General features: G+C 41.1%; 1 protein-coding gene across 10 annotated transcripts in view; it reads left to right on the forward strand.

Annotated features, from left to right (window-relative positions):
- Positions 1–4104: 4104 nt before the first annotated feature.
- The window catches only part of NR3C1 (nuclear receptor subfamily 3 group C member 1), a 128675-nt gene continuing 112447 nt past the window's right edge, over positions 4105–20332 (forward strand). For 2 of the 10 annotated variants that reach the window (XM_055430861.2, XM_055430872.2), the window contains exons 1-2: positions 5700–6123; positions 8495–9706. In XM_055430861.2, the coding sequence (XP_055286836.1) occupies positions 8508–9706 (1199 nt within the window). In that variant the 5' untranslated portion in view covers positions 5700–6123; positions 8495–8507. The other 8 variants (XM_055430865.2, XM_055430868.2, XM_055430862.2 and 5 more) reach the window with 8 other exon arrangements.

The raw sequence follows: 20332 nt of genomic DNA on the forward strand, positions 1-20332 counted from the left end.
ATATACCCCAAGAATTAGTCGAAGCACTTCATATATATCACATTTGCTTAATCTTTATAATAATTTGAGTTAGTACTATTATTATAATATCTTATGGAAAAACCTAAGTGAATTTTTTGGCCAACCCAATATCATCCCCATTTTACAGATAATAGAAACTGAGGCACAGAGAATTATATTGCCCAAGGTTACATTCTTCATAGAGGTGGAGGCCAGCCAGCCAGTCTGGCTTTCAACAGCTATGCTGATGCAATGCATATGGTTTATACATGAATGAAAACACAAAATGCCAGTCACTAGACTCTCAAAAGCTTTAGACCCTCATCAAAGGATTAACAACTAAACATTCAGTCATAAATTCTAGGTTTTAAAGCTTCAAATTTACAACTATAATTTTTTATGATTTCCTTACTTTAACTGACTTTATTTTAATACCAGTCCAGTCACATTGGTGACAATGTTTTGCCTTCTACAAAGGTGAAAGTCGTAGTTTTAAATACTAACCAGAATGAGAGTTGAGGTCTGTACACACTGGAATAGGGATTTACTGTAGATACTTAAGCAGGAGCGTGACAGGATTTAACTGATGATTTGGAGGAGCATTCTGGCAGTGAGGTCTGGATTTTTTTTTCAATTGGTATATAAATGCTTTACAGTGTTGTTAATTTCTGCTATACAATGAAGTGAATAGGCTCAATGTATACATATATCCCTCCCTCTTAGATCTTCCCACCTCCATCCCCCATCCCACTGTGCATCCAGGTCATCACAAAGCACCAAGCTGAGCTTCCTGTGCTTTATATTTAGCAGGTTCCAACTAGCTATCTAAAATGATAAAACAGATGAACAGAATTGGAGATAATCTATCTCACTCTGATAATCTATCAACTGCTGTATAAATGTAAAAAGTGGTTCAGTTACTGTTCAGGTTTAAGGTTTTATTGACCTTAGGATATAGTCTCAGACCCATTCCATTTCTTCCTTCCTTCCTTCATTTACTTATTAATTTAACAGACAGCCACTGGGTACCTACTATGTACTAGTGATGCAGTTGGAGAAGGAAACGGCAGCCCACTCCAGTATTCTTGCCTGGAGAATCCCATGGATGGAGGAGCCTGGTGGACTACAGTCCATAGCGTCGAAGAGTCGGACATGACTGAGCAACTTTGCTTTCACTTTTCACTTTCGTGCATTGGAGAAAGAAATGGCAACCCATTCCAGTATTCTTGCCTGGAGAATCCCAGGGACAGAGGAGCCTGGTGGGCTGCCATCTATGGGGTCACACAGAGTCGGACACGACTGAAGTGACGCAGCAGCAGCAGCAGTGATACAGTGTTGAAAAAGACAGACACAGGCTCTGCCATCACAGAGCTTTTTTAAAAAATTTTAATATTTATTTATTTGGCTGTGCTGGGTCTTATTCGCAGCATGTGGGATCTGGTTTCTTGACCAGGGCTCAAACTCAGGCCCCTTTGCACTGGGAGTCTAGAGTCCTAGCCACTGGACTACCAGGGAAGTCCCAGAGGAGTTTATATTCTCGAGGGGGAGACAGAAATTTAACAAACGAATCCAGAAGTAGCAAACTATCACTGTAATGTGCTACCAAGGTAAAGTACAGGACACTGCAGGAACAAACAGTAATGGGTCTTTGTTTGTTGTTTGTTTTTAATTTTTTTAGGAAGGAGTACTCAGGTGTTTAAACATAAGTCAATTAAAATGAGGATCTTGAGTAATATTTGGACACATTTCATTAACTCATTTGGCCTCCACAACAATGCAACAGTGCAATAAAAGTGATATTATGTCTAGTTAACCCAATGTTTTATTATAACTATGTACTGGACTCTATTCTAGGAGTGGAACATATAGCGATGAACAAGACAGTAAAGGTCCTTGCCTTGTTGCAGTTTGGATATATCACCTCATTCCCACCTTTACTTCTGAGACAATCAAATATATTCCCCCTCAGATAGGGATTCATCCTATTTCTTCTTTTTTGGTAATGATAACTTCCCAGAGTTACAGATTAATAATTTTTTATCTATTAGTAATTTTTCATATTTAAAGATAAGATCATATATATAAAACACTTTCAGTGGTGCCTGGTAGATAGAAGTTCAGTAAATGTTAACTACTGTTAGAATTGCTGTTATTATTACAATGCTTAATCTCATGTCCTTTCTGGTACACAGGATTTCATTTCTTGAATTAAATTCCATACACATTTATTGCAGGTGTATCACAGGATTTGCAAACTCTTTCATGGAAATTACAAGATCAGTGAAGAAAAATCTCTTTAATATTGTATATTTCTACCCTCCATGCTTAGCTATGTGATCCTGGAGAAACCTCAAGCTCTGCAAGCTTCGGGTTCCTCATGTTAAAACCATATATACCTATCTATTCAGCTGTTGTCAGCAGAAGTGGGCAGCAGACTCTGTGTTTGTGTGTGGTGCGGGGGAGGGTGTTGGGGGAATCAATAAATGTTAGTCACAAAACGTAACAATTCTAATACTCTGAAAAGCAGACACTGGGCTAAAGTTTATGCATGCTTTCAGATAAGCATGAAAGACTGAAGAATGAGAGGTTTCCCATCAAATTAAAAAATTAACAGGCATAGTTAGACCACTGAAAAGAAACGAAATCAGGAAAATTTAACACTTTTGCTCCACTGAAAGTGTTTTCAATGGCGATTGTTAATTTGAAACAATGAGTCCTCTCCCATTTTAAAGTGATCCACTTGACCTGCAAGAAAAAAATGAGGGGGGGGAGAGTTAATTGGGAACGCTTGTAAAAGATGTGATATAAATTCTGGGTGCCAGCCACCTGTATATGGACAGGTAAGAGGGATGAAGTGCTTTTTTGTTTGTTTTTTAAGAGCAGAGATTCAACTATCAAACAGGATTATGGTATTGGAAGAGACACTTGATTAGATATGTTAGGGTCCCTTTACGTATGTTTTGTTGTTTAGTTGCTAAGTCGTTTGGGACTCTCTGGCAACCCCGTGGACTATAGCCCACCAGGCTCACCTGTCCATGGGGTTTCCGAGGCAAGAATACTGGAGTGGGTAGCCTTTCCCTTCTCCAGGGGGTCTTCCCCACCCCGCGAGTGAACCTGCATCTCCCACATTGGCAGGCAGACTCTACCACTGAGCCACCAGGGAAGTCTGCCCTTCCCCACTTTGTACATGTTTAAATACTTAAATAATTCCTAATATCACGTCTAAGCAGATGTACAAGGATATTCATTTCAGTGCAAGTTATTTAACTCACTTTTTGAAACACAGTAAGGTAACATTGTAGGTTTGGGTCTTGACTTTCTTTCCATGAAGCTGTTAGTTGTTTAGGGACCCATCGGGTAAAGACATGTGATTCTAGTATTTGACACTTGGAAGGTAAGAAACCTGGGAAGTAGGCAAAGTAGCATTCTCGGAGTCAATTCTCATTTAGAGGCCCCCGCGAGCACCCAAGACTAGGGCTTCCCTCCAGTCGACTGCTGCCAAGGAAAAGAGAAGCCATTTCTTCTGGATCAGAAGAGATGTTGCTAACAGAAGGGGTTTTGTTAGCAACTGGGTTGCTCAGTGCCCTTCATGAAAATTCTCCTGGCTGAGGGTTCTATGCTGGCAAAGGTCTTGGTTCCCTTCTTTCCTCCGGCGGTGAGCGTCTTTTCCTTTGCCAAGATGGTGGCCCTGGCATCATCTGGAGGCGGCCGGTGCAGATCGCCTCCGGGCAGGTGGCTTGCTAATAGCCTAGTTCTCCCCTGTCATCCTTGGACAACACACGGGGCAGCGTCCACCACCTCAGAACCAAGGACGAGCGACTTCGGCTGCCGGGTATCGAGAAGCTTGGCCAAGATGGTGTACGCGCAGCCAGGCGGCGTCAGCAGCCTTTACCAAGATGGCGGCGGGCGGTTTCCGGCATGCGCTGACCCAATCCTCTGCAAATGTCAGGGCAGGGCAGCCGCTGCCAGTCTGCGTGCAGCTGGGGGAAAGAGTAGCTGCAGCCGAGCGCCCGGGCAGGGCTAGGTGGAGCTGCCGCAGCCTCCGCCCCGGCAGCTGCAGGCAAGCGATGTCACCTGTAGGGGCGCAAAACTTACCTCCCCAAACCCTAAAGCAACACAAACACAACCTTTCCCCGAGTCCCACAAATGGTAGTATGTGCCGTCCAAGGTAGGAGGCTCGATCCCGCCGTCGCCCTAGCCCTCCGGAGGCAGCGAGCTTGGGGAGGGGGCTGGGGCGGGGGCCTCCGGCGCCGACTCCCCTCGCCCCACGCTCCTCTCTTTGGGGACAAGCCACGTGTTTCCCTCGGATGGAGGGGGAGGTGCGTAACGGGAACAGCTGGAAGGAGTTTCACGCTGACATTTTAAAGCTGCGTATGTTCAATTTTATTTGGAGGGACTGGGGTCCCATGAACACGAAATGGTGAGCAACGCATTGAGGCGAGTGCAGCAAATGTCAAAATTCTGGGGACGGGCCTCCGCGGGAAACTTGGACGTGGGCCCCCGAGGGGGGTGGAAAGAGAGGTCAGGAGTTGGGGGTGGCGGGGGAGGAGGGCGTACTTTGCAAGCAACTTACTATTTCGCTTGCAACTTGCTTTTAGGTCTGCCACCTCCTGCTTTCCTTAAAAATAATAAAAAGTGCAAAGAAATCTAGTTCGCCGGAGGTTTTGGATTTGGCGTGCAACTTCCTTCAAGTGTGAGCGCGCTAGGACGGAGGGAGGGATGGGGGTTGAACTTGGCAGGCGGCGCCTCCTTCTGCCGCCGCCGCTGCCTCGCAGACTCGGAGAAGAGGGTGGGGGACGGACGCGGCGCAGGGGAGGGTGGGTTCTGCTTTGCAACTTCACTCTGGGTGCGAGCGCGCTCGGCGGGTGCAGACTGGGCTGCCCAGACGATGCGGGGGTGGGGGACCGGCCGGCACGCGACTCCGGGTGGGCCGAGAGTACGTAAGAGCCGACCCTCTTCCCTGCCCGCCCCTCCCTGAAGCCTCCCCAGAGGGCGTGTCTGGCTGTCGGGTCCCGCGAGCGGCCGAGACGCTGCGGCACCGTTTCGGTGCAACCCCGTAGCCCCGTTCGAAGTGACACACTTCGCTCCACTCGGCCCGGGGGCGAAGGCGCGGACCGGTCCCGCGGCTCTGCTGCGGCCGCGCCCCGGCTCCCGCAGCCAGCCCGCTGTCATCCGCAGGGGCGCTTGCGGCGTTGACCGCCGAAGGACTGGGCGAGCTCCGGAGTGGCTCCGGAGTCGCGGAGTTGGGCGGGGGCGGGAAGGAGCGGCAAGAAGAGAAACTATAGAGAAAACTCGGCTTCCCTCCGAAGCCCGCCCCTCCGAGGCCAGGTCGGCCCCGCCGGCGCCTCCTCTCCTTCTGCCTGCGGGGTGGAGAGGTGGGGGGCGAGGAGGCGGCCTGGGCGGGAGCCGCGCCGGGGGGCCGCGGGCGGGCAGGCGCCGTCGCGGCCGGGGTGGTGGGGCCCGCGCGGAGGGCGTGGGGGCGGGGGCCGCGGCCGCTCCTGCAGTTGCCGAGCGTCGCCAACAGGTTGCACCGTTCCCCGCGCCGCCGCGCGGCGCCTCGGGCGGGGAGCGGCCGGGGGTGGAGTGGGAGCGCGCGCGCGCGCGCGTGTGTGTGTCTGTGTGTGTGTGTGCGTGTGTGTATGCGCGCCGTGGCGCCGCCTCCGCCCGCCCCCCTCTCGGTCCCGCTCGCTCGCCGCGGCCGGGCGGCCCTTTCGCGTGTCCGCGCTGCCTCCCCTCCTCCTCCTCCTCCATTTTGCGAGCTCGAGTCTGTGACTGGAGCCCGAGTCACCGCCCGCCCGTCGGGGACGGATTGTAGTGGGTGGAAAGAGACGCCGCAGCCGGAGCGGCGGCGTGCCGGCACGGAGGACGCGCGCCCGAGAGCCCCGGCCCGCGAAGACGTGCGCGGGGCGGGGGTCTGGCTTGTCAGCCGGGAAATGGGAGACTTTCTCAAATAGGGGCTCTCCCCTCCCCCTCCTGGAGAAGGGGGCGGCTGTTTACTTCCTTTTTTTTTTAGAGAAAAAAAATCTCTCCCTCCTGCTCCTCCTGCTTTCACACGCTAAGTTGTTTATCTCGGCTGCGGTGGGAGCCGCGGACGGTGGCGGGTGAGCGGCGCAGCCGGCAGAGGTAAGGGGAGGGCCGGGCGCTGGGGCCCGCGTGGGCGCTTGCTCCCCGAGGTGCGGGCCGGGGCCTGCAGGCTGGCTCGGGGGCGCCGCGGGAGCTCGCAAACTTTTATTAGCCTCGGGGAGTGGGGGTGGGGGTTGGCGAGGGCCGGGTGGCGGTGACGAAAGGGCAGCGCGCGGGTGACAGCGCTGGCCTCTTCCTCTCCCTGGGCCGCCGTCCCCCGGCCGGGCCGAGGGGGAGGAACCCGAGCTCCCTGCGAGTGGAGCCTCGTCGAGCCGCCCCAGGTTTCCAGGCTCTAGCTCTCGTTCCCTGTCGAGGAATCCTGGCTTTTTTTTTTTTTCTTCCTTCCCTAGTCCCTTTTCTTTTCCCTCCCAGGGGGGCCTCCCTGACACCCATTTTTCTGGTGAACGTTGAGTGGCGTCTGAATTCTCCTCGCCTGAATCTTTTCACTCCACCCTAGTGCGCCCGAGCGCGAGCAGGGTTTGTGTCGAGGCTCCAGTGCGTCTCCTTTCTGGCGGGCACGCAGTGTGTGTGTGTGTGTGTGCGCGCGCGCGCGTGTACACACGCAGGGGGCTGACAGTCTGCCACTTGGAGACTTCGGCCGGGGCTGGCGTTATCTGGTGGAAGTGGGCGTGTCGGAGAAAGAACTCAACAGGTCTGGACACATTTCTCTCTCAACCTCTCACTTTTTTCTCCCTCTCCCCTCCCTCGGCCCCGGGTTTGTTCTTTAGCGCTTGACATCACTTCGCGCCTGAAGGTTTGAAGTAGCCCCTTTTAGAAAAAAGACCCTCCCTAACCGTGATAGTTCGTGGTGCAGTGTTTGATAAGCGCTAGTTTTGAGATTGCAGACTTAACAATTGTAGCCGTGTAATGCCGCTTAAGACCCCTTGGCATGGTTTGTTAAGGCCGATTACTGTGACAGGGTTATTTGCAACTTAAACGGGGGGATCAAGTCGTTTGAGGTATCTTTTCGTTTTGTGAAGTTTTGTTTTGGTTTCGAGTTTGAAGGCAGCTGTCAAAGCGGCGTGGAAATTCATTAGGCTCCATTTGATACCTTATGTTTAGAGATCGTTATCAGACAAATACAGCAAAGAGGCGGGTAGAAAAGCAGTTTACCCTTGAGATTTGTAGAAGCGGGTATCCACCACAGTCTACCTTCATCACATTCCACTTTTAGAGAGGACCAGTGAAGTTTAAGCATCTTAAAGTCTCCGTACAGGAGTTTTCTTTCTTTGAACGGGATTTGACTATAATGTTGCAAATAATGCTTGTCAAAGACTCTGCCTGCCTCTTAAAACATCTTGATTGTCAATAACCTATCAACCTAACCCTCTTGAAAGAAGGCTCAGAATTAGGATAGGTGAAGCTTTAGAATGCGAAGCAAATTGTTCTGAGCATTTTACTTGAGTTTATATAAATGTGATTTTACAGGTCTGAGGTGGTTTTTTTGTTTGTTTTTTCAATACTTAGATATTCAGAAAGGAAAAAATTTAATTTCGAGATTATAATAGTATTTCATTCTGAGGTCTTAAGCGGTTTAAAAACATGTAGTTTCATCTAGATTCTATTGTGCTGTAAGGGTTTGAGAGAGCTATCGTTCTTGTACAGTATTTAAATAAGCTAAAATTGTAGTGTGAAGCTACACATTCTATTCTACTTTTTTAAATCTAAATTTTGATTAGCCTGTGTACAGTGCATTTCATTTCATATGTCCAGAATTTGAAGGCAGGCACTATTAGGTACATTCAGTAGGAAATATGGGTTAAAATAAGAGCCTTTTCCTACTCTGTTGGAAAATGAGCAGACCATCATTGTTTATTTTTCAAATAAAATACATGGTTCACTAGTAGGTTGTACTAAAAGGTTTGGATGTGTGACCCAGCCAGTAGGAGGGGAATTGGGGAGTAATTAGAAACAGAATTCTAGCATAGTGTTTATCAAATTTTACGTTTATTGGTTCTCAGAAAAGCCGATAACCTTGATTAGTTGAAAAGAAATGGTCATACTTCCTTTTTAAAAATTAAATACTTTGACATCAGCTGGAACTTTAGAATAATCAGATGTCATGAATTGTAATGTCTCTGATTAACAAAGTTACCAATTTGTGAGTGGCAGGATGAATAGCCAGGCTTAGTTTGATACAATTTTGTTCAGAGCTGTGCAAATGGACTGCATTGTACTTTTAAATGTGGTGCACTGAATGGGAGCAGGAGCCTCTGCTTTTGTATTCTGGAAGACAGAATCTATCTACTCTTTTGGTAACAAGGAATTAGATTCGGTGTTAACTGAAAGGTTCATTTAACAGGCTCTTACTAATCGGATCACAGAGGTAATGTGATTTTGTAGCTTATTATGTCCCCTTCTTTTTTTGTAGCTGATACTCACTGATGGACCCCAAGGAGTCATTAAGCAACCCCAGTAGAGAAGAAATCCCCAGCAGTGTGCTTGGTCGAGAGAGGGGAAATGTGATGGATTTCTATAAAACCCTAAGGGGAGGAGCTACTGTGAAGGTTTCTGCATCTTCCCCCTCACTGGCTGCTGCTTCTCAGTCAGACTCCAAGCAGCAAAGACTTCTGGTTGATTTTCCAAAAGGCTCAGGAAGCAATGCACAGCAGCCAGATCTGTCCAAGGCAGTTTCACTGTCAATGGGACTGTACATGGGAGAGACAGAGACGAAAGTGATGGGAAATGACCTGGGATTCCCACAGCAGGGCCAAATCAGCCTTTCCTCTGGGGAAACAGACTTTCGGCTTCTGGAAGAAAGCATCGCAAACCTCAGTAGGTCAACCAGCGTTCCAGAGAACCCCAAGAATTCGGCATCTGCTGCTGTCTCTGCTGCCCCCACAGAGAAGGAGTTTCCAAAAACTCACACTGATGTGTCTTCAGAACAGCAGAATTTGAAAGGCCAGAAAGGCAGTAACGGGGGTAATATGAAGTTGTATACCACAGACCAAAGCACCTTTGACATTTGGAGGAAAAAGCTCCAGGATTTGGAGTTTTCTTCTGGGTCCCCAAGTAAAGAGACAAGTGAGAGTCCTTGGAGCTCAGACCTCTTGATAGATGAAAACTGTTTGCTTTCTCCTTTGGCAGGAGAGGATGATCCATTCCTTCTGGAAGGAAGCTCGAATGAGGACTGTAAGCCTCTTGTTTTACCGGACACTAAGCCTAAAATTAAAGATAATGGAGATTTGATCTTACCAAGTCCTAACAGTGTGCCACTGCCCCAAGTGAAAACAGAAAAAGAAGATTTTATTGAACTCTGCACCCCTGGGGTAATTAAACAGGAGAAACTGGGCCCAGTTTATTGTCAGGCCAGCTTTTCTGGGGCCAATATAATTGGTAATAAAATGTCTGCCATTTCTGTTCATGGTGTGAGTACCTCTGGGGGACAGATGTACCACTATGACATGAATACAGCATCTCTTTCTCAACAGCAGGATCAGAAACCTATTTTTAATGTCATTCCACCAATTCCTGTTGGTTCAGAAAATTGGAATAGATGCCAAGGGTCTGGAGATGATAACTTGACTTCCTTGGGGACTTTGAACTTCTCTGGTCGATCTGTTTTTTCTAACGGCTATTCAAGGTAAGATTAACGCTTTCTGTTTCTTGAAAATGGTATGTTTAAGATCCATTGATAGATTTAAACATTTATTTGAATGTATTCGACCGCAATTGAAATGCTTTTTCATGTGAAAAAGTTTCAGTGGTCTTTTGAAAGTAGGCTTGGTAGACAAACTGCGTGATTTATCTGTACAAAACCCTTTCAAGTTTTGTGTTTGTTTTTTCTGAAATAGTGGTATTTAGTATCCCATTGGGTAGTGATTGAAACTTTTATGTAAAAATTTAAAATAATATTGCTCATTAACAGATAACTTTAGTAAAAGTGATGTAAATTCAGAGGGGGATAATGTGTGGAAACAAATTTATTATGCATATTTTTAAGTTGTCCTAAAATATGCTCTTACATTACATTGAAAAACACCTTTAATACTAACATAATCAAACCTTGTGCTGTATTTGTACATCTGTGAACTATTAGCCTGGGGAAAATTAGAAGTACTAACAATGAACCCTTTTCTTCAAACTGTGAACTTTGCTGTTGAAGAAACTGAGTTCTGAGATTACTAAAGCAATGCAGTGAAGTTTACCTGACCTGAGTATTAGATGTGGGACAGAGTTCCTGACCCAGGGTAGATAAGTTATGTCTGCTGATTGGTTTCTTTAAGAAAGAAATTGGTGCTGAGTTTACTTTCAAATATTCCTGCAAGTTCTCACATATATAACTAATGGCCAACATTGTTAAGTTTCAGTCTCAGCTATGTTTAATTTGTTTCTATCTTCTTTATTCTGCATCATTTATAAGTATATTGACATTTCTGTTTGACTCAGAAAGGTCTGTAAAAATGTAATTACCAAGAAAAAGTTCTAAATATAGGTGACTCTGTTGGTAGGGGTTAAATGCTCTGTCCAACACACCCATTGCCAATTCAGATAAATATGTATCACATTTTAGGTGTGAAGGAAAATATAACAATTAATTGTAGAGACACAAGACTGATTAATCAGTGAGACTTTTTGAGCCGGGAGGAGGGCATAGTAGACACCATGATTTCTTTGTACGTAAGTACTTCAAGTTCTAAAATGTTAATGGTAGTCACTTCCCACTAAGTAGTCACTGAAATTTTTATTTAAAACTTTTAAAAATACTTTCTTTATTAATGATATACCCTAATACTGAGGTGACTCTTTTCTTTCATCTTTGAGTAGGAAGCTTTGCTCTTTGGGGAAAAATTTTAGACTTAGATTTAGGCTATGTTCTATTCCATTTTAAAGGCTTAGACGTTTCTTATAAAAGAAAAAAAATCCTTGGTTCTTGTGTGTTTTAATGTAAACTACCTACTAATCTGTTACTTAAATAATAATTATCTTTTACTTAGAACATTTCAACTTTTTATTGCTGTCATTCTGAACTGAAGGTTTAAAATGTTTTCAGTAAGAAGATTTGAGATGTTGCTACATTAGCTGGCTGTGCTTCAATCTTAAAAGACATGCTGTGTTTTAAATCTTTCAATCTCAGTTTTTGGTAGTGGAATTTATGATTGTGCTTATTTGTTTTAGAAGAATAAGTACATTTGATTTGACTAAGGTATTTGTAGGAAACTGCTACATTGATTTATAAAACATTTAATTGTACAAAGAAAAATAATATATCTTAGGAAACGCTTGGTGATTATTAATGCTTTTTGTTCTGATACTCAGCATGGTATTGTTTTCATTTTCCTTACTGTAAAAAAGGCGTGAAACAAGAACTTCTCAGTTCCTATTCACAGTTAACTTTCATTAAGCCCTATAAAATCTAAGATCTGGAGAATAAGTCTTAAATGAATATCAGTTCAGTTCAGTCGCTCAGTCGTGTCCAACTCTTTGCGACCCCATGAATCACAGCACGCCAGGCCTCCCTGTCCATCACCAACTCCCGCAGTTCACTCAAACTCATGTCCATCGAGTCGGTGATGCCATCCAGCCATCTCATTCTCTGCTGTCCCCGTCTCCTCCCGCCCCCCAATCCCTCCCAGCATCAGACTCTTTTCCAGTGAGTCAACTCGTCACATGAGGTGGCCAAAGTATTGGAGTTTCAACTTTAGCATCAGTCCTTCCAATGAACACCCAGGATTGATCTCCTCTAGAATGGACTGGTTGGATCTCCTTGCAGTCCTAGGGACTCTCAAGAGTTTTCTCCAGCACCACAGTTATTCTTAAATCATTAAAGATAGTTTTAATACTTTTTCTAGTCGTTGATAACATTTAAGATATGTCAGCCTCAACAACCATATGATGGTAGGCCAAATGATAATGTGGCTCTTTCAAGATTCTTTAACATTTAGTGGAGTGATTGTTTTATGCTGATGTGTGGTTGGAGTTATAATCAGGAGTTTGTGTCCTATGAAAAGATGTAATATCTTTACAGGATAGTTCGAGAAGGTTTGAAAATTTTGTGCTTCCTGGCATTATCTTAACATTGGAAACTGTGATTACCCAGAACAAAGCTGCTTCCAAGTAAATTGAAACAGTGTTTCTTTTTACCATCATTGAATTAGCCTATTGTTTTCAAACAGTAACCCTGATATGACTAAAATTGGTGGCTTTCTCTTGTCTATATGTTACATGGTTCTAGCCAAACTTTATGACCAGTGACCTTGAGTAATCAGCAGATAATTCAATATGTTAAGACCACAACTGTGTTAAATAATGACTTTCTGACTTTAGATACAGAAATATTAAATCCACTAATACCTTCACTTGCATTCTGTTTAAATTCTTTTAAAGCATAAATTGTAATTTGACTTTTTAAGAGGTCACCTAAAATTGCTTTTTCTTAAAACACTTAAAAACACTTTTCACTCTTTTGTGAGGGAAGGCAATTCCTTCTGATGTATCAGCATAGTACAACATCCAGTTATTACATTGTTGTAAAATTATGAATATCATGATGGGCCATAGTAGACTATTTGAAGATTTAAGTTAATTGATAGTAAAATGAAAGGAACCTTATTGATACTCAGATACAGTCTTTAAGTAAAATGCAGTAGCCATTCTACCTTAATATACTTTTTAAATACTGAAATTCAAAAAATTTAGCATAAACTTGTAACATTGATGAAGGCACATTTCTGCATAATTTGATTTTCAAGGTTGTTTCACTTGAGCATTAATGGTGCAACTGCTGAAAGGAGGCATGGAAGCAAATGGTTTCCGGTGGAATTAAGAGCTTTTATTGGAACTGTGTTGAAACTTTAGTATGAAAAAGTTGATCGTTTTCTGAAGGGTATGGTTACTGGAGAGAATGAATGACGCAAGATGAATTTGTCAACTAAGTCATAGGTGAAGTTTAAGGCTCTGTTGATTGGCATTTAATGAAGCTATGAAAATTTATGTAGATTTTAACATCTCATTATTATTTGCATCTGCGCCTCACTTTTAGCGTAATGGGAATGAAGACCTGTACAAACACAGAGTGAATGAAGCAAATTGTGTCCCCTTTACATTTTTTGTGTTAACATTGTGTTGATTGTTTTCTCAGAGAGAGAGGAGCCCTGAGGAAGAGATTTTTACTGATATCTCTCCTTTTTTAATGGATACTTTATTTGTACCTTTTTCCTCTCCTTCCAAAGGTTCTGGCAGTGAGTATTTCGATCAGTGTCTTTTTAAGCTTAATATTTCTGATATTCACTCATAAAATGATTTCTGAATGTTATAGGAGGCTAGCTTTTGGCTGTTTGTCTTCATTTTTTAAAACCCTGTACTTTGTTATGGATTTATTATTAGTAAAAGAAAAAAACACAAGATAAACACCTTGTGTATTCAGGGGTGTTAGTTTAGTTTTAAATCACTACAGTACAGAGATGTGTGATTAGCATGTGGTCAGATTTTATTGAGATTACTTCTTGTGATGTTTCTTTGGCTATTCCATTATATTTTTATAGTTGATAAAAATAATTTGTATTACAATGCTGTTTTGGCTTTATCTATTGATGTTACAGATATTTTAGTTAATCTGGCCACTTTCACTTTTATATAAACTGTTTAAAAATTTTACAAACCATAAGAGACTTATCCTGAAACATACCTTGCATAAATATAGGTTAAATGTATATTACAACAGCAATAACATTCATATGTATGGAGATCACATTAGTGGCTTTTTGAGATTTTAGTGAAGTAGAGATTGGATCAAAGTGTTTAGTGTGAGTGACTAATATAAAAGAATATCTGTATTAATTGGTTGGTTATATAAGTTTTAATCCACTCTGGGCTGCAGGTGATTTGAAATAGCCTAGTTGTTAGAAACTCTTAATTGACATTGGATTTAAAATTTACCTGGGGCATATTTCTTGAAACATATTTTTTTTCTTACTTTTAACATCATACCTAATTGTAGTGAGCAAAAGTTTTCATTATGTACTACTGTTATATACCCTTCTGAGGACATGCTGATAATTGTGTAATGCAGTATTTATAGGTGTTTGCCAAATTAATGGGCACTTGCTTTCATATTTCCAAGTCATGAAAAATGTATATTGGTAAATCGTGTTGCAAAAGAATTTTCAAGAAATATTTTGTTGAATTTAGCTATAACTGAAAAAAAAAACAATTACTTATTTATAAGACCTTTATAGAAGGGTTTAAAAGGCAATGTACTCCTTATTTCTGTAATTTCAGAGAGTCAGTTGCCCTCATTTTCTTCTGGCTTGTTCTACTTACGTTTGTATTTTTAAAGTAAATAAAAATATCCTTATAGAGAACTTCCATTTAGGGAAAAAAAACAAAACAAAAGATCTGTTAAGTGTTCCTCTCTCTTTGAATTGTGCATGATCATTTTTATGCTAAACTGGATTAGAGTGTGAGTTTTACCCATGAAGGTATAGTTTAGAAAATATAGTAGTTCAAAATTAGTTGGAGAGAGTGGTTTCTACCCTCAAACACCAGATTTTGATAGATTGCCTTTTTATTCCTATCACTGTCAAATATATCCCTTGAATACAGGCTTCCAGTGGAGTTTGTGGATTAACAGGTGTTGGGGGAAGGGATGTGAGAGGGCAAAGCAGTAGAGATGTGAAAATGTGGAAGATAAGTTTAGAAACATCAAGAACCTTCCGAAAACCAACAGTCTGGATCAGCTGCCATGAATTCAGAGGACTGAAAAAAGAGAGATTGTGGCTGTGTTTGCACATCAACTCTTTGCACATAAAGCAGTGCATTAACCAGGATTACAATTTAGTTTCTTTTATTTGATGTAAAAATCTAAAGCTAATTGTGGCAATATAGCCCTGGTGTTTCTAGGGATCCTTGTTGTCTTTTGCTATCCTTTATTACCAGAAGAAAAAAAAAAAGGATGAAATGGAAATTTTAGTTCCTTTTAGATTATTTCAGCTAAAACCACGTTTGTATTTTTCCCATTTTTATTTAGACTGCTATTTACTCAAAACAGTCTAATTACTGGCATGTAGTTGAAATAGTGATGACATATTATGTTGATATAAGCACTTTATATTTCCTAGTGCACTTTGACATACATTGTCATCTGACCGTGTCATACACTCCAGGAGTAGAACCCTCTTCTATAGTAGTAATGTATTTACATGGCTTGTGTATTTTTCTACTGAAAAGTAAGGAAATGGATTCTTACGTAATCTTACCTATTTATAATAAATTATGTGTATGTGCATGCTCACCATGTCCGACTCTTTGCAACCTTATGGATTGCATCCTGCCAGGCTACTCTGTTCATGGGATTCTTCAGGCAAGAATACTGGAATTGGTTGCGCTATTTCTTCCTCCAGGGGATCTTCCCAACCCAGGGATTGAACCTGAGTCTCCTGTGTCTCCTGCATTGCAGCGATAGTTTGTACCACTTGAACCATTGAGGAAACCCATAATAAACTATGGAATTCTTCAGTTGCTAGATGGTCATTTAAACTATTTATATTGCAATATAGTCCTTAAAGCAAATTATTTTGAATAGAAGTGTGTCATCACCTAATTTTATCTCTGGCCTGGCTTAAATATTAGTGACTTATCTATCGTAGTAGAGCTGCATGCTTAAATATACTGTCTCAGAGTAACATACTGATTTTGAGTGCTTAAAATTTTTTTTCTTTTGAGCAAGTTTCAACAAGATTAATAATGTCTATAATACAACAAATTTAGTGAAAATGTCTCTTATTTTAGAATTTTTTTCATTTGCACTGTAGAGTTCCAAATATATATATTTCAGGGGAGAAAGATTTAATAATATGATTAGCTGTAAATATTTAGCACGTTATCTTACATTGAATTTTTATTTTTTAAACTTAAGTTCAACTTAAGTATGTAGTATTTAGGACATAAAGTTTGTGGCAATAAATGTTAATTTTTCTTTTTATAATAAAATTAACCTTTATTCTGGTTGATTTCATAATTGTCCTTAGTATTTAGCTGTGGCTATTATGAAAGTATATTTGATAGCCAATTTTTTAAAGCTATTGTGAAATGATATTTAATTTAGTACATGATTTATTATTTCATGCTGGTTGGGGCAATGTGTGACTTATGACCTTATGATTGTCACATGTTGAACATTAAAGCTCTCCTGGTTTGCTGTGGACACTTTTTTACTTTATTATTGTTCTAATGTTTTGTGGTTTTGTTTTGTAATTATTGGCGATAAGGATTTCCTTAATTTTAAGATGACATAAACTGCAAAATTTGGTGGATTAAAAAAACAACAACTTCGAATCCCTTCCAGACAATTTCATTACTTAATAGTAGAAGTAGTAGAAAGAAATAGAGTAACAATTAGGGAACTTGAGTTCTAATGCTGAGCTGAACTGATCTGTGACCTTGAATAATCAGGTGTTTTAGAGTAAAAATATTTTCTTTACAATTATACATGAATTATTTTCAAAACATATGTGTACTTCTGTATCTAAAATCCTACAATCCTCTTAACTTATTTTAGTGAATGAGGCACCTGGGGAAGGGAATGAAAAACTAAAATTGATTCTTTGTACACTGTCAGGTATAAGACAAGAATGAAACCAGGCTCAGTATTTTTACAAAATAGTAATTTAAAATAATGTAGTTGGTGGTACATAGAAAATAATATGTAAGCACTGTTGTTGGTAGAGCCTGAGAGTTGGGGCTCGAGTTCTCAAAGCTTGCTTTCCATGTCAGGTACAATGATTTTAGATTAGAAGTTAAAGGGACTTGAAAGCTCATTTACAGCCCACACTTATTTTTTCAGAAGAGGAAATGAGACCTTAGAAAGTGTTTAGAGAAACAGCACAGGATTAGTTAGTGGTATTACCAGAAACGATTTAGTGACTAAACAATAGTGACAATTACACTTAGAATACCTAATTCTCAGTAGTCTAAGCTCCCCAGCAGGCCTCTCTTAACATCTGGTCTCTAGAGATCTGAAACAAAATACAGATTAGTCAGGTATTTTGTAAAAGTTATGATGAAGTTAACTACTTCAGATTTTTTTTTAATGTATATTATCCGTATTCTTTCCTGAATATTTTGAAGTTTTTTTCCCTAATAATTTTTTCTGTAATTTTCTGTCACCAGTATGCTCAAGACTTTGTATGCATTCATCTCATTTAAACCCCTTAACAACCCTATGAAGGGTTTTAATTCTAGTTTCTGTACTGTTACTGACTCTGTCAATAACTTTGTAGTATAGAAGACAGCTGTCATTTACCTTAATTTTACAGGTGGGGAAATTTGAGACGTTTATAGAGAAAGAGAAAATAATAGGAATACTTAATTGCAATCTGAAGGGGAAATATTTAATATTGTGTTAGAAATCCCTCCTGAAGTGAAGTGAAAGTCGCTCTGTCGTGTCCAACTCTTTGCAACCCCATGGACTATACAGTCCATGGAATTCTCTCGGGCAGAATACTGGAGTGGGTAGCCTTTCCCTTCTCCCGGGGATCTTCCCAACCCAGGGACTGAACCCAGGTCTCCTGCATTGCATGTGGATTCTTTAGCAGCTGAGGCACCAGGGAATTCCAAGAGAAGTGGAATGGGTAGCCTTTCCCTTCTCCAGGGGATCTTCCCAACCCAGGGACTGAACCCAGGTCTCCTGCATTGCATGTGGATTCTTTAGCAGCTGAGGCACCAGGGAATTCCAAGAGAAGTGGAATGGGTAGCCTATCCCTTCTCCAGGGGATCTTCCTGACCCAGGAATCAAACTGGGGTCTCCTTCATTGCAGGTGGATTCTTTACCAATTGATACTGTTTATTTGTCATAAGTGAATTTTTAAACAATATATAAAGGAGAAATGGGATCAAGCCACTTAGCTCTCTTGCGTATATTTGTGTCGTCACTTTCTGCTCTCTGTCACGGTTTCAACTTCTGTAAAATAGTGAGAACACCCAGCACTCTTGCTTGAGGGATTTGTGCATGGTTGTTTACTTTGAAAATTAAAAAGTACTATAAAAATTCAGTGTGGAATTCTTAAAGCTCTGCCAAGTCTCCTGAGCTCAAACCAACATGACCCTCACTGGCTTAAGCACGTTGGCACATCTGTGCCTGTGTAGGTGTCTCCTATTTATGAAGCATTAAGACAGTTTCAGTGCCATTGTGTATAATCCCTGAAGGGTCATGGATCCCGGTTTTATAAGGACTAAATATATTTAAAGCTTTCAAGGACCAAATCACTTTCTGATTGCATTTTTTTTTTCAGTTTGGGTTTTTTGTTAGCTTTTCAGTGTGATGTGACTTTAATAGCCATGTTAATAACTTCAACCACATTGTTGTCCTTTTAAATAAATGCTACCTCTTTCTATTTGATTGTCTGGTGTTCTTCTAAAATCAAGTATGCAAAGATTGTCATTAAGAAACTTTAATCTGAAAAACTGTGTGCAAAAGAACTTCTGACTATAATGAATACCAAAATGTATCCCAAGGGCATAAATCTGGGAGAATTATGTAGTTCACTTGACTTTATGTACTAACATTTTTATTTTTGATAAAGTGATTGAAAAAAACTTCAGAAAAACAAATTTAGTGGATGAAACCAATCTCTTTGGATAACAAAGAGTCAAGTTCAGAAACAAGTGACAGTTTAAACGGGTAAGCTGTTTAAATTGATAATATAAAACTGATAATTTAAACTGGTAATATGCTAATTTAAATTGGTAATACAAATAAATAACTCGGTTTGTAGGCAGCTTTCTTATAGGGGAATTAAAACTTTTAATTAGAACTAAATGTGAAATTTGTCATCTGGAATCCAGCTGAGTTTACTGAAGACAAAGTGTGACCATAAAATAGCTAGTTTGATTTTTTAAAAACAGAAAACACAAAATAAATGTTGTCTTTTTAAACCTCTACCTTGGGAGGCTATGTATATTCCTCTTTTGAAATTGCCTTCAAAACCACCTTATAAGACTTATTACACTATAGTAGCACCTAAATGTTCATGCTTAATCAGAAAATATGTTTATTCCTTAGCTTGATCATTTACCTTAGTTATGTGATTCCAAATGACTTGAGTATTTCCAATGATGTGGAAATTTAATCCTCTCCCAAAGTATAACATTTGTTTTCATTGAGATTATTTAAAAGAATTCATTTATGTATTTCTGTAGAAGACTTAAATTTAAAAGTTTGTGGAATACCCCTGGAATAAGTGCCTAGCCTCCCAAGATAGGGCTTCCCTGGTAGCTCAGTGGTAAAGAATCCTCCTGCCAATGCAGGAGACAAGGGTTCAATCCCCAGGTCAGGAAGATCCCCAGAAGAAGGAAATGGCAACGCACTCTGGTATTCTTCCCTGGAGAATCCCATGGACTGAGGAGTCTGGTGGGCTACAGTCCATGGTCACAAAAGAGTCTGACGCCACTGAGCTCCTCCCAACATAACTAATTTGAAATGAATGTGGCTTGATTGCTAAGTTCAGATTGTTTTCTTTAAGCTATCAGGGAGCTTTATGCTAACAACTTACATACTCCCTTTTCTTGACATAGTGTAGAAAAAAATAGATTTACTCACCTCTTAGCCTGATTTTTTTTCATAGATATTAATATATATTTTATATTCAAGTAAAGTGGGCCTGTCCTTGCCTTGAACTTGAAGGGACTCTGATGTTAGCAGATGTACAGTAAATGTAAATTTCTACAGCAATACATTTCCTTTTCCAAAATCCAAATCCAATCTTTTTTCCCAATCCCAAACAATTCATTTCCCATTCCAGTCAGTGTGTCAGAGAATTAACTATTTGAGGGTAATTATAGGAAGAACAAGGGTTTCCTAGGTGCTGCAAGTGGTAAAGAACCCTCCTGCCAGTGCAGGAGACATGAGAGATGTGGGTTTGATCCCTGGATCAGGAAGATCCCCTCGAGCAGGTCATGATAACCCACTCTAATATTCTTTCCTGGATAATCCCTGGTGGGCTGCAGAGTCGGACATCACTGAAACAACTTAGCATGTATAGGAAGAATAACCCGAGTACACTAAAATTATTTATATCCATAAAATAGTTTAACAGAGAGTTACAGTTACATGTATTTTCTACTTTTATTCCTTATGAGCTGAAAAGAAATTTTCTGCACCTACTGAAAGTACTTTTAAAAATTAAGTAAATTTTGGTTATCACTACTTTTTTTTTTAATTTAGCCATGTTTATTATTCATAAAATGCTAGAATTGGAATGGATCCCAGCCT

Source organism: Moschus berezovskii, chromosome 8, assembly GCF_049115385.1.
Source record: "Moschus berezovskii isolate FMDL1 chromosome 8, NW_MosBer_1.0, whole genome shotgun sequence".
Classification (NCBI taxonomy): domain Eukaryota; kingdom Metazoa; phylum Chordata; class Mammalia; order Artiodactyla; family Moschidae; genus Moschus; species Moschus berezovskii.